The sequence below is a fragment of the Convolutriloba macropyga genome, chromosome 2 (genome assembly GCF_964194025.1).
Source record: "Convolutriloba macropyga chromosome 2, txConMacr16.3, whole genome shotgun sequence".
In the NCBI taxonomy this organism is placed as follows: Eukaryota; Metazoa; Xenacoelomorpha; order Acoela; family Convolutidae; genus Convolutriloba; species Convolutriloba macropyga.
Window position 1 is genome coordinate 1909333 of NC_134469.1, and position 16364 is coordinate 1925696.

Here is a 16364-nt window from a genome sequence, read left to right on the forward strand (position 1 = left end):
TTCAGATTTAGGTCGAGTAAGAGTTAAGCTTAATATCTATTTAGATAAACTAAACAGCATAGGATGGAGATGTCACATTGTAATTTTTCGCATTTTGCTTCTGCGTGCTCGACAACGGTGCTAAAAAATCAGGAAATTTACACTCCAATTTTGGAGAAGTACAATATGAATATGGTATATGATCAGTATTTAACATTGATCTTCGTCTTTTGTATATAAACGATATATCTGATTGACGATGAGTTTTTATAGTCATCGCTCTATGGGCAAAATGTCTTTCAAAGCAGACTTCCTTTTTTTGATCAAGATAAAGATTGAAAATTTCGCAATTTAGTTGTGCCTATAATCTCGTGTACCCTTTTTGCTATCGCAGAGACTGATTGACCCTACTAAAACTGGAGAGAAGCCAAAGTGCTTCAGACGTCTACTATCAACTAAAAGCGCTATTTTTTGAGGGTCTTTCAAACGTTGATACGAAAGCCAAAGAAATGGATTGAAATCCAAGTTTGCTTTACCTCGGATTGATGTGTTCATACTTCTTGTGTTCAGCAGCTGAAGGATGAAATAACACCTCTCTGGAGCGTTCGCGAGAAAACTTGCTTGCAAGGACGCGGTGACTGTCACATTCAATGGAACTGGGTGACCCACATTCCAGACAGGTAAAAAAAATCTGTCTATCCGGCAGTTGTTGTCCGGTAGTGTAATCTTATCCTCACAGATGGGTGTTTTTTAAACTACTGTAAAAAGTTAATTTTACCTGCTTTGTATACGGTTATGGCAAGCTGTCAGATCACCCTATCCATGGCATGACTCAATAGGGTTTCTTTTTATATCTAGAATCCCAGATCTACAAAATGAATACTCTTTCGCTTGTTCTCGTACAATTTGACATCCAGTTAATTGTTAAGAGCAGCAAAAACAACATTCCGTAGTATCTATAACCCTATATAAACACTAATTTCTTTGCCTAACAATTCGTCATTAGTGGAGTAATCGAGCTGTTTCTCACACTTTCTTTGAGAGCGCTGCATTCTCGCGATTTTCTCAATTTGGACTTGTGTAACTGATGTTCCAAGGTTGCTGCTTTGTAAAGATTATCAATGTTATTTGGATGAATGAATTAGGTTCCAACTGGTTTTTGAAATCAAGTTTTGTGTCCTAGATAATTGTCAGATTACTCATCTCTTCTTTTAAACCTATTGGGGAGTCGGACAAGACCCTCCCCTTTTGAGCTTCTAGTAATTTGCTTCTAGTAATTTGTTCTAGTAATTTGCTAGGGATGAGTTGCAATGGTTATAGCCAGATTTTCTTCAAACTAAACCAGTTGATTCGATTATTCGTTAGCTCTCACAATATTTTTCGGGGCCAAATCGGAAAAATTTCAACGAGCAAACCACTCCTTGTATCGAGAATTTCGAATATCTCTGAGAGGAGATTGTATATGGGTGGGATGACAAATTATGATCGAACGCTTTTGCCCAGTTTTAGCTGCCAAATCCCGATAATCTGCCTTCACACATCGATGTCACAATTAACGTCGTAGAATACGAAGTAATAGGGTCTTTAAAATACTTTCAATTGGTGCAGTATTTAGCTTTTAATCTTTGTTAATTTTCAAAATTGTAATTTCGGACAGACGCCAATGTAATTTGAAGCACGTGATTCAAAACAAATTTTAAAATTTCAGTCTTTTAATTTGAAATTTGCTCAAATTTAATTTTTAAAAATGTTTCAAAGAAAAACTTGGGAACTAATTTGGATCTGTCTCTAACTTTTTCTCGAACCAAAAGTCCAAAAGAAGTTAATAGTTTTTAGACTTTTGTTTTTAATTTTTGCTCACACACAGTCATTTTGATGAGCAAACAGACTTTAAAACAGAAAAAGTTGTAAAATCTGTTGATAATATTTCTGCTCTCAAAAATAATGGAACCGCAGAAAATTCAACTATATTCTTTTTGTGCCCGCTGTGCAGTTTTTTTTGTTAATGTCTGACTCTTTTGTTCTCACTATTTTCTAGATTCCTACAAATCTTCAAAAGAATAAGGACAAATTGTATATAACTTAGGATCACATCAAATTGTTAAAAAGTAAGCCTTAGAGAAGCAGTTTTTTCAATTCTGTCAATTCGTTCAACCATCAAACATTTCACCTGCTTCCAAAGTCAATAATATAATGGTGTGGAGGCCATACTACATCTTTCCGTTTAAAAAACATTTTATTTTCTGGTTTTCAAAATGATTGCAGAATGCCATGATCAATTAATATATAATGACTTTCAGCTGCACTCATTGCTATTAAAGACTTTGGAAACAGCTTTATAAAAAAATTAATTAAGTTGCGCCCTCATATTTTGCTGTTAACAATGCTCTGCTGGCATATGCTTCTTCAAAAAAGTGGTACACGTCCCATTTAAAAAACAATTGTTATTAATTGTTTATTGTAGCAAGAATTTAATGGTTTTAAAAAAATTTCAATCCAGGTAGTTTTTTTTAGTGTTGCCCAAATACATTTACTCTCTGTTTGGCTGTTCCCATTCAAGATATGGTGTTACAGATTGTTTGTGTTACAATATAAATTTTCGAAGTCATCATCTGCCCGCATTACGTCACTAATCCTGTAAATTCAGCCGAATAAATTGTGGACAACAGTGACATAAAAAATTGCGGACAACCCTTACGATATTTCGTTACTGATCTCATAAAATTCACGTTTTTCTGTCATAATTGTCCGCTAATTGTGAGCAGAGTTATGCCATCACTGATCTTTAACCTTTTATTGTTAATCAAAACATTAACAGATTAATATTATATTTAGCCTATTTTCCTTTTGATAAGAATTAATAATTATATCCCATTTTTTCTCCTTTAATCTGTTTAAGAAGCTTTGAGGGAATAAACGGACCATTGAACCTCAATTTGAGTTCAACCCACTTTAAATTAAGTTTTGAACCCATAAGTTATTTTCAAAATTTTGTTGGACTGCAATTATATTTGCACCTTACTAGATTTTGAGAGCAAGAACCAAATATATCCATCTCTGTCTCTTTTAATCAGTTTTAGAAGCCTTGCGCGGAAAGTAGTTACTTTAGCGCGGGTATTAGTGACGCAAACATTTGGACAATTTTGACAAAAATCTATCCGCTTTTCTTGCGTGTCATCAAAATCCGCAATCTCGGATATTAGTGGCGAATATCCCCAATTTTGAGTAATCCCTTGATGTTTTTTGAAGGTTTTCGTGCTCGCAAAACATTTGTGCCGTTGAACAGTAGCAGAAAAATTATATTTTTTACTAAATATCTTTAAAATTTCTAATTATTTGATTAAGAATCTTTAATTATAGGCAACATTTTTGAGATGCTAATGCAAAGTCAGCTCAATTCATTTTGTTAATTTTTTGTTCAAAAATTTCAAAGTGCAGTACTTTTTTAATTCTGTTTATGATGGCGTTTATATCGCTTTTAAATTAAAACACACACACTTTCTTTCTCTGAAGTGGAGCGATTTTTTTTATTTCGCAAAATTTCTTTTCCTTTCTGTTTGCTGAGAGCTGGCTTCATGTTCTACATGTTATCAAACAAATCAGTGCTCACCAGAAACGCAGTGAATTGTATTTTACAATGATGATCACGTGTGGAATTTCTCGACCTTTCACATTTTGTAAATGAAAAGATCAGATTCCAGCAGACACAGAATATGATTTCTTATAACAAATAAAATTAGCGTCTTTTGTTTATGGTTATTTCATAATATACAAGAAATTGTGTATGATTTTTTTCAAATTTTATTAATTATGTTTGAATCAACTGCAAACCGTCTAATAAAATAAAAAATTAGCGAAATACCGATATCAGACTATGGAGCAATGGACCTATCAAAGCAAGGAAGCAATGAGATGATAAAAATCATAAAAAGGAACTTTTTCATCCCATATTTTTCAACCTCTATATCATATAACCCGGGAGCAATCGAAATCATACATTGTTTCATCCAAATTTTTAGCGTGCTCAGATAAAGTACATTTCTGTCTAAATCGAATCTAATTCGCGTCATTAAAGGAAATTAAATCGAATTGAAATGATTCAGTTAAGAATCTAAATTTTTCAAACATCTATCATTTCACCCTCGATTTTAAACTAATGTCTCATAATTTTCCGAAATACAAGTCTAAAGCCTCAATCATTAAGAAAAAATAGAAGAGAATTAGTTATAGCATCTAGTCCCTAAGAGGGCAATTAAATACAGTAGAAAAAAGATTGTATTCTTGAACATTTGTTTTTTCTTAAATTTAAAAATCAGCATGATAACTAGCGACTTTGTGTTTTTCCAAATACAAAACAAAATTGGATTAAGAATGTCCGGAGTTTTATGTTAAACGAAAGAAAAAGTTAAAAAATCTTATGAAAGCTACAAGTGCTACTTTCAGCATTTAGAATAGGAGGCCGAATTATTCGCGTAAACGGTGAACACACTCATTATTCTTCTACTGGAAAGCCGGCCGCTTAAAAAAGATGAAAAGAGATTAATGATGTGGGAAAAAACTAACGCCCCTAATAGCCCTGGCATCTTCATTTTACCGTAACTCCCGACACAGTATGAGCTGCCGTGGAACCCAATTTAAAACAATGATCGGAACGTATAAGAACGGAAGTAGTATAGTAATTTGCCTAGTGCTTGTAGGGGGGTGTTCGGACACCCCCCCTCCTACAAGAAATTTTACCTCTGAAAAAGTGATTTTCTCTAAGTCAAATCAAGTTTTTTGGCTAACTTTCGCCAGCCTGGGTGCATTCTCACCCACGCTGGCAAAACTTAACCAAAAAAACTTGATTTGACTTAGAGAAAATCACTTTATTCAGAGGTATAATTTCTTGTAGGGGTGGTGTTCGAACCCACCACCCTACAATCACTGGGCAAATTACGGCTGTTCCAATATTCACTAGAGAATAACTGGATAGATCCTAAACTCATAGAATATCATAATATGATTTTTTAAAAACTCGAAAAACCCTATATGAGACACCTGATGCCTACAACTTGGAAAAAATTTCAAAAATTTTAAATTTTTTCGAAAAATTTTCAGTTTTTCAAAGTCCTAAAATTGTCTGAAATGGACTTTGCGCTATGAAAGAGCACTCAAAGATGATTGTTTGTTGATTTCACTTTTTTCATCTATGCAGTATGGGGGTCATAACATTGAAAATTTTGAAATTTTTTCGAAAATTTTTCCAAGTAAAATTCGATCCTAAAATGGTATGAAATGGATTTCGCGCTATGAAAGAGCACTCAACAAACAACTTTTTGTTGACTTTTATTTTCTCTGAAATAGTCTACATAAAAATAGAAGTCAAAAACTTTCTCAAAAAAAAAGAATTTTTTTAAATTGATTTTTTTTCTTATATGAAAAAGCAACGAACTTAAGTTCATTTTTTCGTTTTATCAATTGTAAATCAGCATGACAACCATTGCAACGGTAGATTTGAAAAATATTCCTCAAATTTATTATCAAATAAAACTAGACTATCCGGAATACAGTGAGCGGTTTGTATATTTTTTGGCAGCATGTCTTTATTTGGACCCAGACAGTAACCTTGAAATTGTTCTCAAGTTGAGACCATATGGTGGTCTTATAGGCATAGACAACTCTTCACTAGACAAATACCTTAAGTCATATAAACTCCTTCGATTACTTGCAATATTTCATGACGCCTCGGGTTTTATTGCAGAACACAGTCAAAGAGGTCCTGGTTATTCATACGTTTGACCGTGTCTAATCACAAACGCCTACATTGGTCACATGACTGGATTAATGTTTTGCCTCTTCGTGAAAACATTTAGACGAAACCTATTTAGTTTGCTGGAATGTTAAAGCCAGAAGTTGTTGTCTTAGATTTTGAAGGTTTTCGTCATAAGAAGTCGGGTTTTATAGTTAAGGAGGTATCGATTTGCTCAAACAACTACACAGACACAATCTTGTTCCTTCCACCAGTTTCTTACAACTCACTATCCACTAGTGAGAGAAAATCTCATCAGTGGGTTAGTAGGTTCTTACACGGTTTGTCGTGGAATAGTGGCAATTATCCTTACTCGTTTATATCTCAAATTTTTTTTGCAATTAAACTACGATTTCCTTCAGGAAAGTTTTATGCTAAAGGGAAAGAGAAAACTGAATCACTGCAAACACTTTTACAGGTAGAAGCGATAGATTTGGATACACTCTCATGCCCTAAAGTTGAGGGAATTGTTACCCCAATTAAACATTTTACTTGTGCTCTACACTCTCTTTACTTGCCTGAGAAACAAAAGAATAGACATTGCGCTAAAAGGAAAGCACAGTTGTATTTCTATTGGCTAACATTGCCCGCCAATGAGCCGTCGAGTGGAAAAGGTAGCTCCTTAAGTTCTTCAAGTGAATTTACCTCCAAGTTTGACAGTATGCAGTTGCATAACAAATGATAATCAAATAAATCTATCTTTGGTCAGAGAAGATGAAGTAGAATCACGTGGGCAATCCATTCTGAGGAAACAACACATTAATTGCAACTTATCAGAGATTGAGACACTGAAGAAATATATTTCACTGCTTGAATACTTTCGAATGTACCATGTCTTTACAAGAGAAAATGAAAAAACTGAAACTAACCCCTTTACCTATGCACAAGTCGCCAACCCCAGTTCAAATGAGCCTGGACGAAGAAAGTCTCCCTGATGAAGTCAAGCAGGTAGTCAGCAAAAGGGGACGTGGAGTCAATTGTCTACTACGCAAAGGATTATGGCATGCAATCGAACTACAAAGTAACTTACAAGAAGGAAGACAAAGACTCTAGATATACTACATATGAATTTTTTATGGTTGGGAGGGTTACTAACAAAATAATGAGCTAACACAAAAAACTGACGTTTTAATTCCTTTTTGATCAAAACTTCTTTTCAAATGAGTGATAAAGAAGACCAGATAGATTCTCCTGCTGGATTAGGTTTGAATGATTTAACTTTCAATGAAGAAAATCAAGAGAGACGCTCTTGGAAATTTTGTAACTCCAGACTACCACAATCAGAAGTAGTGTATTTTACTCAAATTGTAATAATACTGTTTTTTATTGGTGTGTCGTTGATCAAACTTGTGTTTTTTCATCTTGATTGTGAAGAGTCAACATTTTGGTCTTCATTGCTGTCATGCACAGTTGGCTACGCGCTTCCTAATCCGAAGCTATGAACAATATAATTTCAACAAGCGATAGATTATTCATGGCTGTTTGTGGGCCGTAATGCTGTGGTAAAACTGAGCTCATATTTCAAATGTTACTGAGAAACACTTTTTGTCCAAAATTTAAATCTATTTACTACTTCTATCAACATGAGCAACCAAAGTTCAGCTCTATAGAGCGTAACTTGAACATTTTTTTCTCAATGTTTTCTGGATTTGATTTCATTTCACAGCTGGAAAACTGTCTGCTTGTTTTTGACGATTCTTGCGAGGAAATTTTCAATGACAAAGAGTTTTCTAAACTCGCAACTGCTGGACGTCATAGAAAAATTAGCGTCATTTACGTTTGGCATAACTTATTCCAACAGTAAATGGTCGAGAACAAATTGATCTCAATACAACCCACATCATTTTGTTCAAATCACTTAGAGACATACAGCAGATCACCTATATTGGCAAATAGTTAAACAACACAAGTTTTTTAAAAGAAAGCTACGAGTTAGCAACAAAATTACCCTTTGTACACTTACTCATCGACTTGGATCCAAAAACTTCAGACCCCTTGCGTTATTGTTCAAATATTGTACAACCCGGTCCAACAATTTTTTATCTACCTTCCTCCAAAGCGGTCATAACTAAAAATCCAACCAAGGAAGAAATTATTGATAATCTAATATATCAACAAAAAGCCACTCAATTATCGCTCCTACAAAGATCTAATCCAAATTTTGAGCAGAGCAGTGGAAAAAAAGATGCTGACACAAGCATTGATAGACGTATCACGAGTATCGGTGATGGAACAAGTGATCAGATGATGTAAAATCAGAATCATTTGTTAGTGATGACAGTGAAATCGAACCTGTAGGGAAAAAACGGAAAGATTCAGCCTTTGACTCAATAATGCTGGAACTAAAACTAATGGATGAAAATAAAACAAAAAGAGCTGCAATAATCCTGAAATAAATTTTTGATTCCGATACTGTTTCTATTAGTGAAGAGAATAATGTTCTACATATTGAAGATGAACCTCAAGGAGTAAAGGTGACAAATTTCTCGTACAATTTACAACAACCTACCAAAAAAATTGACGTGCAAAAGTATTCCAAAATATTGAGTGAACTTGATATAGCAGCCCACTTGGTTTACAATACTCATGCAAAAAAGGTTCTCGATGAATTTTACAGCGAAGAAGAGGAAGAGCAACCGACTCGAAAACAAGAGAAACAGCAACAAAAACAACCAAGAGGAAGATCTGAGACAAAAGAAAAAAGTGCAAAGCCAAAAGTCGATGAGAGCAAAAAGAAGACAAACAAAGACACGAGTAGAAAAAACTGGGCTTTATATAGTTGATGTGAAGAAACTTGATAACCTCTATTTAAAAGGACCCGCGTCATTTGGAAACGCAAAGAGACTTCAAAATTTGAGTAAATTATCAATGAAAAAAGTGAAAATGTATCTGGAAACGAAACCATCCTTCACCAAATATCGTTCACGTCGCCTCAGATTTCCAAGGCTTAAAGTAATTATTAACGACCTAAATGAGATCTGGTTCATAGATCTAGCATTCGTTGATAAACTTGCAAAGTACAACTGTGGTGTAAAATACCTTCTTGTTGCAGTTGACTGTCTGTCAAGATATCTCAGAGTTGAACCCTTAAAAACAAAATATGCTACAGAAACTGCAGAGGCTTTCAAACATAAGCAACCTAAAAAAGTTTGGGTCGATGATGGTACAGAGTTCCTCGGTGCTTTCAAAGCACTCCGCAATAAACGCGGAATTCATTTATACAGTACGTTCAGTGAGAAAAAGTCTGCTTTTGCTGAAAGAAATATACGTTCCCTCAAAAATATAATATACAGATACTTAGAAGAAAAGTGGACCTATTCATATCTAGATAAACTGGATTCATTTGTGAAGACTATCAATTCTAGAGTTAATCGGACAGTCAATCTTGCTCCAAACAAAGTCGCGAAAAAAGACGTTCCGCGACTGGTATCGTTGATTGCGGATACAACATATTCTCAAAAACCAAAATTTTTTGTCGGTGATCTTGTACGAATACTGAAAAAAGAGGAGACGTTTGGAAAGGGCTACAAACACTCATTTACAGACGAGGTTTTTGAAATTTCGTCTATCCAAACATTGAACCCTCAAACGTATTATCTTATCGATACCGATAAGCAAATTATTCAGGGTAAATTCTATCAACCCGAACTCCAATTACTTTGAGAATCGCCTGTGCAGAATGGCAAGTAAACGTTTTGAAGATGAGTTTACGGTACATGTAATCTCCTCCGCTTCGATGGAGATCTTCGATCAAAACACATGGGCTTCATTCAGGAATTTTTTCATTGATGAAATACAACTGTCGGGAGACTGGAGAGTAGCTTTGAGTAAAATTATTTTTCCAACAAAAATGGAACAAATCACGAACGGGATTCTAACTTCTTACAGTTTAAGGGGTCTAAAAGATCACCAACGGAATAGCTCTGGAGCCAATGTTATCACGTCCATACAACGGTGAGCGATTAGCTTTCATGCCAGGAACTTTTGATACTGTCCCACAGTTGTTAGCTACCAATAAAAGAACTGTTGGTTTACCAAATTTTTCATTCAGAGAAATTAAAAGTTCCGGTAAATTTGAAATTTTCTTTGGAAAATACGAGGTAATTACGTTTCCAAGCGATGAAATTCCTAGCATTATTGGTTTCAAGGGTGTCCCTGATGGACGAGGAACACACATTGGTTATAAAATGGACACAATTGCAAACAAACTGATGAAAAAAGATGATACCAAGGCTTTTATGGGTGACTTTCCAGCTGATCTGTGCGCCGGGAAACATTTGATATTCATTTATACAAACATTATTGAGTATCAATACGTGGGCGATGCGAAAGCACCTTTATTACGAGTCATGGATTCAAAACAACGGTTGAAAAATGGTAGCGTCTGCGAGCTTGAACCAACACACAGAATAGTTTTTTCGAATTTGGACTACAAAAAACTTCTTTCAAATACGATTCAGTCAATTTCTATAGAACTACGCACCGAAACAGTTCAGTTAGTCCCTTTTTCAGGGACCGGAAAAGTCATTTTGACGTTACAGTTTAAAAAATTTGGTGAGTAAAAGCATTGGATTCATACTACACCAATCAAGCATCTGCATTGCCTTATTTTTCTGGGCACTATAGGCAAAGAGGTAGCGGCTTCGGAGCTTTAGCAAGTGGTATCGGAAGAATCGCTCAACCTATTGCATGAAAATTTATTTTACCAGCAGCAAAACGAGTTGGAAAAGAACTTCTGTTACAGAGCGTACCAGAGTTAGTGGACGTTGTCAGTAAAAAAAAATCTCCAAAGCAAGCGCTGAAAAACACGATGTCAAATACAGTCAAAAAGCAAACAGGAGGCTCATTGGCACTGCGAATGAGACAAAGGCGAATTAATCGTAGACGATCTAAACGTTCAGGTTCAAAAGCGAGAAAAGGTAGCAAAAAAAGAATGGTGATCATTTCAAAATACAAACAGCCAAAGAGAAGTCGGTCAGATTTCTTTGCCAAAGTTAAAGATGATCGGTAATATGTTACCAACAGAGGCAACACATAGTTCCTTGGATTTATTCGAAAAACCAGCGCCTCTTGTAACTTTTGATGGGAGCTTTTGTCAAACAGTAGGACCAGTTTACAGTCCTAACGGACCCATGCTTGAGTTTGAGGTTGCTGGAGACAGAAGTAATTTTATTGATCTGCAAAAAATTTTCCTGGAAATCAAATGCAAGATAGTTCAGCCTTCTGAAGCTGATTTAAAATATGATGCTGGAGCTGCAGCAGATGTGACCAAAACAGACGCTCCTTACTTTTTTAATAATGTTTTACATTCACTCTTTTCTGTCTGTACAGTATCTGCCAACGGACTGAAAATTTCAAATGCAAATGGAAATTACGCTCACAAAAGTTTCATTGAAACCGAATTTTCTCACAACAAAGACGCAAAGGCTACTTGGTTGGCTGGCCAAGTTTATTCGTACGAGGATAATCCTGGAGCGAAAGCAACAGCTGAAGTAAACAGACGAAAAGCTTTGGTTAGACAATCTGCTGAATGTACTTTTTACGGAAAAGTGGCAGTAGATTTTTTTTACATGTGATCAACATCTTTTGAGTGGAGTCACATTGCAAATTTCTTTTTGAAGATCAATAGATGATTTTTTATAATATCTGACGATGCTGGAAAATCATACAAAGTGAAAATTATAGAAGCAAATTTGTATGTGAGAAAAATGACATCGAACGACGACGTCGTTTCTGCCATTGAAAAAACTTTACTAACAAGCCCAGCGTCCTATCCTTACTTGGAAACTATAACAAAAACATTTCTGGCTTCTACTGGTTTGCAAAGTTGGAAACAGGAAGATGTTTTTAGCAGGAAGCCTATTCGACGTCTTGCCATTTGTCTTAACACAAATGAAGCTTTCTTAGGAAGCAAACAACTCAATCTGTTTCACTTTCGTAAATTTAATCTGGAGCAGATATGTATTTATCGAAATGGACTCCCAGTTGCAGACAGCCCCATAAATACTGCTGACGTAAAACGCTTGTACTTCAACACAATGTCAGATTTAGCCTATATTGACAATGGACATGGAATAGGTTTGTCTGAATACCCTAAACATTTTATTATGGTGTTTCATCTCACCAGCACTCAGCAGGCGTCACATGATTTTATTCACCCTCAACTTACCAATTGTTCAATTTCAATTGAACTTAAGTTTTCAGGCGCGTTGCCCAGTAATATTGAAATTTTCATAATTGGTGAAAAGCGATTACAATTTTTATCGACTCTGCACGAAGAGTTTCGAAAAATCATATTCTTACAAATTGATGGATGAAGATGAAATAAACAACCTCGTTCAAGGATCTAAACGTTTGAAGTACAAATTTGTTGGTGTGTTTGTAGCTGACAATTTTCTGCTGCATTTATCTCAGAACAGTTTCATTATTGTGAATGTATCAAATTCTCAATCAATTGGAACACATTGGATACTTATTTGTCGAAGGAACGGAGATTATATTTTTGCGGATCCCTTGGGACAAAATCTAACTTCATATAAACATTTGCATAATAGACTTGTTTCCTCTGCTGGTAATATACAAACTGTATATGAATTGCTAAGAAACCAGCCAATTCAAAAACCAAACTCAATATTGTGTGGCATATTTTGTATTCATATTGCTCATTATCTTTTTGGTGGAAAAAAAATTGTAAAAATGAGTGATGTCGAATTGATACGTTTTGCGCTTCATATGATGCTCTAACACTACTAACATGATTTGATTAAATAATTTTTTTCTCAAAACTTTATTTTTTCTTCAAAAACTAAGCGTACACACAAAACATCATTGTCAATATCTAACTTTCCATAGCCACTCACAAAAATATCCATTATTTGACAAAAAGCACCAGAATGAGGACCATACAAAATGTTTCTAAATCTCTTTAGAGTTTCAGTTGATATCCGGTCGGTTTGTAATTGCTGATTCAATGTTTTTTCAGCATTATCCAGAGTTTTGTAACCAACTATTCCCTTTGGGCGGCAATTTTTGCTCAAGTCACTGCTCAAATTTGGTGAGCGCTTCTGAATGCTGGTTGCTTCTCCTTTTGTCGGCGGCGCTGAACCATTGTATTCCACAGCTAGTTTTAGTTTTTCGAAAATCTCTCCAGTTGTCTCCACTGTGGCTCCGTTTGAAGAAAAAAGTTTTGAAGGTTGTGTACAAGCAAGGAACTGCATAAAGTTTATTTCGTTTTAATATTTCCGTAGAAACGTCAGACACATCAAACAACACATGATAATGGTTAGAGGGTAACAATTCACAATAGCCGTTTTTAAAATGCATGCAAACAGCGTAATTCCGGGCAAACATTGATGATAGTTTTTCTTCTGCAACAAAACACCTGAAGTTTTTTTGAAATTGTTTATAGTAACCAGGTGAGCGCTCATACATAGCTTCCACCATTTTCTTTACAATTTACTCTTGATCAGATAATTCGTGTTCGTCGTCTTTTTGCTTTAACTTTGGTCGTTTTGCCAGGGTTGGTTTAGTTGTTGAATCAATGTAATTTGAATTTTGAGCAGCCGCTCGAATTTTTGGAGTTTTCTTTGACAACTTTTCAAACTCTTCGAAAGTCAGGGTTATTCTTTGTTGAAGTTCATAGTCATGTTCACCCTTTTTGAATAACTTTAGAAAGATATAATTTCCTGTTCCTTCATATGTTTTGAGCGTGACTCGGATCAAGCGTTTTTCATTCTAAGAAACGTCAAAATGAGCGTCTCCAAACTCGGCGTCTTTTTCAGCTGTAAATGGCATTCGCATTTTGTTGAAATTTGAAATTTGTTCAACTGTTCTTCTTCAAGAAATAGTGTATAATGTCTCCCCTGATGAAATTAAAACTCAACAATTTTTACATAGTGCTAAAATTAGAATGGTTCAACTGATAAGAGTTTTGTAAAGGGCGATTATTAAGGAGAATAATTGTTTCATGGTACTGATTAGCGTTTTAGAACCACATGTGCTCTTTCACAAACATTGTACCTAGAGCAGTCCGCTTAAGGTCATAAAACAGGTTCAGACGGATTACATGTATGTTCATTTCACCATTCAGCGCCAATGTTTAATGAAAGACACTTGTAACCATGGGTTTTGAACAGTAAACCATGGAGCAAAACTCTTATTTAATAGCTCTAACTAAAATATTTTCATGCGTTTACTTTATTATCAGTCCTAAAACCTATGCCGAGACCACCACGACTAAGACAAATAAAACTTCTGTAGTTTTATGCTTTTCCAGTTGACCTACTAAGTTAATCACCTGAGTACAAACTTCCAACTCTTTAAGTTGTGAACCGAATTCTGGTGACCCATTCATTCACTTTTTTACTTGCGATTGAATAACAGCAAACCAACTGCTCCATTTTTTTTCTTGAATTCTTTGAACTGTTCGTTTCAATTTCTGATTTTTCCAAAAATACAAAATTGAAATATCTAGAAATGTCTTATTATATTCTGTGTGAAAGCGAAGGCTCCTGGGAACGGAAAATTGCGTATCAAACTTTTTACGAAAATTTTATTGTCCTCATACAGCAGAAGAAATTCAATGAGAAGGATGTTTGGAATACCCAACAACATTCCATGATTCCAAAAATCTTTCTAAACTTTCTATCTCAACTTCCTGATAAACCGTCATCAGATTCATCAGGTGTTATTTTTCCTCCCTCGAAACTGAAGGATCCTCTTGTGGCTTACGATATAGGTAATTTACCTGCTCCGGTCAAGAAAATTTTGTACAAATACTACTGTGATACAGTTCCATTCTTTGAGAACCAACTAGGTGTTACCCAAGCTTGCGATGATCTTTCTGACTTATGGAGGCTACCTCGATCACCTGAGTCGCCCTCAGCACCAACACCGGCAGTAACTCCAGCGATTGATCCGAGTCCCGCTGTATCCCCGGCAACCAGCCCATCTCTCTTTGAAAATATGAAAAGTTGCATTAGCAGCTCTCAAGAAAATTTCAGTGGTCTCTGGAGCAACCTGTCAGGTATTAACTTTGAAACTCCAATAAAAACTCAACATTAACAAGAAAATCAGGATACAGCCAGCACTATTGAAATTTTACCGGTGAACACAGAGAAACCGGAGACCATCAATGCTCCAAAGAAAAGAAAATCATCGACCCGTGTGACAGAGCTGTTTGAAAACTCAGACTAAAAACTCTCTTAAAACTGGAACAATTTCAGTTAACACAGTTTTCTCCTACTCTTTGGCAAAAACATTAGAAAGTTATGTACAACAATGTATGCACAACCGGATTTTGTGGGTAAAAAAAATTGATTTTTATACAAAGTGAAAAGCAATAATTCCACATGAGAGCGGGAAATTGTCAATATATTGAAACTAAAAGGTTCAGTAGTTTCCAAATCTAATGTGTGTTGTGTTGAAGTTTCCCAAAAACTGATTTACTTGATCTCAGATAAATTTAAATTTCTTGTTTTTGGTTTTATAACAACAGAGTTATAACCGAATTTGGCTGAATGCAAGAAATCCTTAAATATTCAAAACAGGAAACTTAAACGTACAGATTATGGAATAAAGTAGAATTGTTTATAACTAGAGTCAGTCGGCTCACTGTGAGCGAGGTTCAAACAAACCATTTTAATAGAAAAAATTTTGAGGAAAGAAGAATGAACAACAATAAATTTTCATTATTTTGGAAAAGAAATATCAAAAACCACAGAAAATATGTAAGTTATTCCTTTTTTGAAATACAATTAATCCTCGCTTAAAGCCTTCTATTAAAACATTTTGATTTCAATCAAATGAGTCCCTACAGACCAACTAATATTTTTATCATTTTTGGGGGAATTTTAGTATTTTCGAACATTTTTTTTGTAAAAAAAGTCAATTTTTGCATTTTTATGATAAAATCTCAAAAACTTGAATACGGATTTTGGAAATTTTCTCTGAGCGCTCATGACATTGTGTTGAAAGTCGATTGGAAGCAATTACTTGTTCCTAAGAAGAAGATTTTTCATAACAGACCATCAGTTGATTGCAGATTTTTTATGAAAAAATCAATTTTTTTGGCAAACTTTAGGAAAAATCTCAAGAACTTGATTAACGATTTTGGAAATTTTCTCTGAGCGCTCATGACAGTGTGTTGGAAGTCGATTGGAGGCAATTATTTGTTCCTAAGAAAAAATTTTTCATAACAGACCATCAGCTGATTGTAGATTTTTTATGAAAAAATCAATTTTTTTGGCAAATTTTTGGTAAAATCTCAAAAACTTGATTAACGATTTTGGAAATTTTCTCTGAGCGCTCATGACATTGTGTTGGAAGTCGATTTGAAGCAATTACTTATTCCTAAGAAAAATTTTTTTCATAACAGACCATCAGCTGATTGTAGATTTTTTATGAAAAAATCAATTTTTTTGGCAAACTTTTGGTAAAATCTCAAAAACTTGATTAACGGTTTTGGAAATTTTCTCTGAGCGCTCATGACATTGTGTTGGAAGTCGATTGGAAGCAATTACTTGTTCCTAAGAAAAAATTTTTTTATAACAGATCATCAGCTGAAAATTGTATTAACTTATTTCGTTGTATACAATTC

General features: G+C 34.8%; 2 protein-coding genes across 2 annotated transcripts in view; one reads left to right on the forward strand and one right to left on the reverse strand.

The window, feature by feature from the left end:
• LOC142335556 (uncharacterized) overlaps positions 1 to 14717 on the reverse strand; it is a 127196-nt gene extending 112479 nt beyond the window's left edge. The window contains exon 1 of the mRNA XM_075384093.1: positions 14637 to 14717. Coding sequence (XP_075240208.1) covers positions 14637 to 14717 — 81 coding nt within the window. The remainder of the gene's footprint in view (positions 1 to 14636) is intronic.
• Positions 1 to 16364, forward strand: part of LOC142355630 (ubiquitin-like domain-containing CTD phosphatase 1) — a 161485-nt gene that overhangs the window by 77767 nt on the left and 67354 nt on the right. The gene's annotated exons all lie outside the window — the stretch shown is intronic.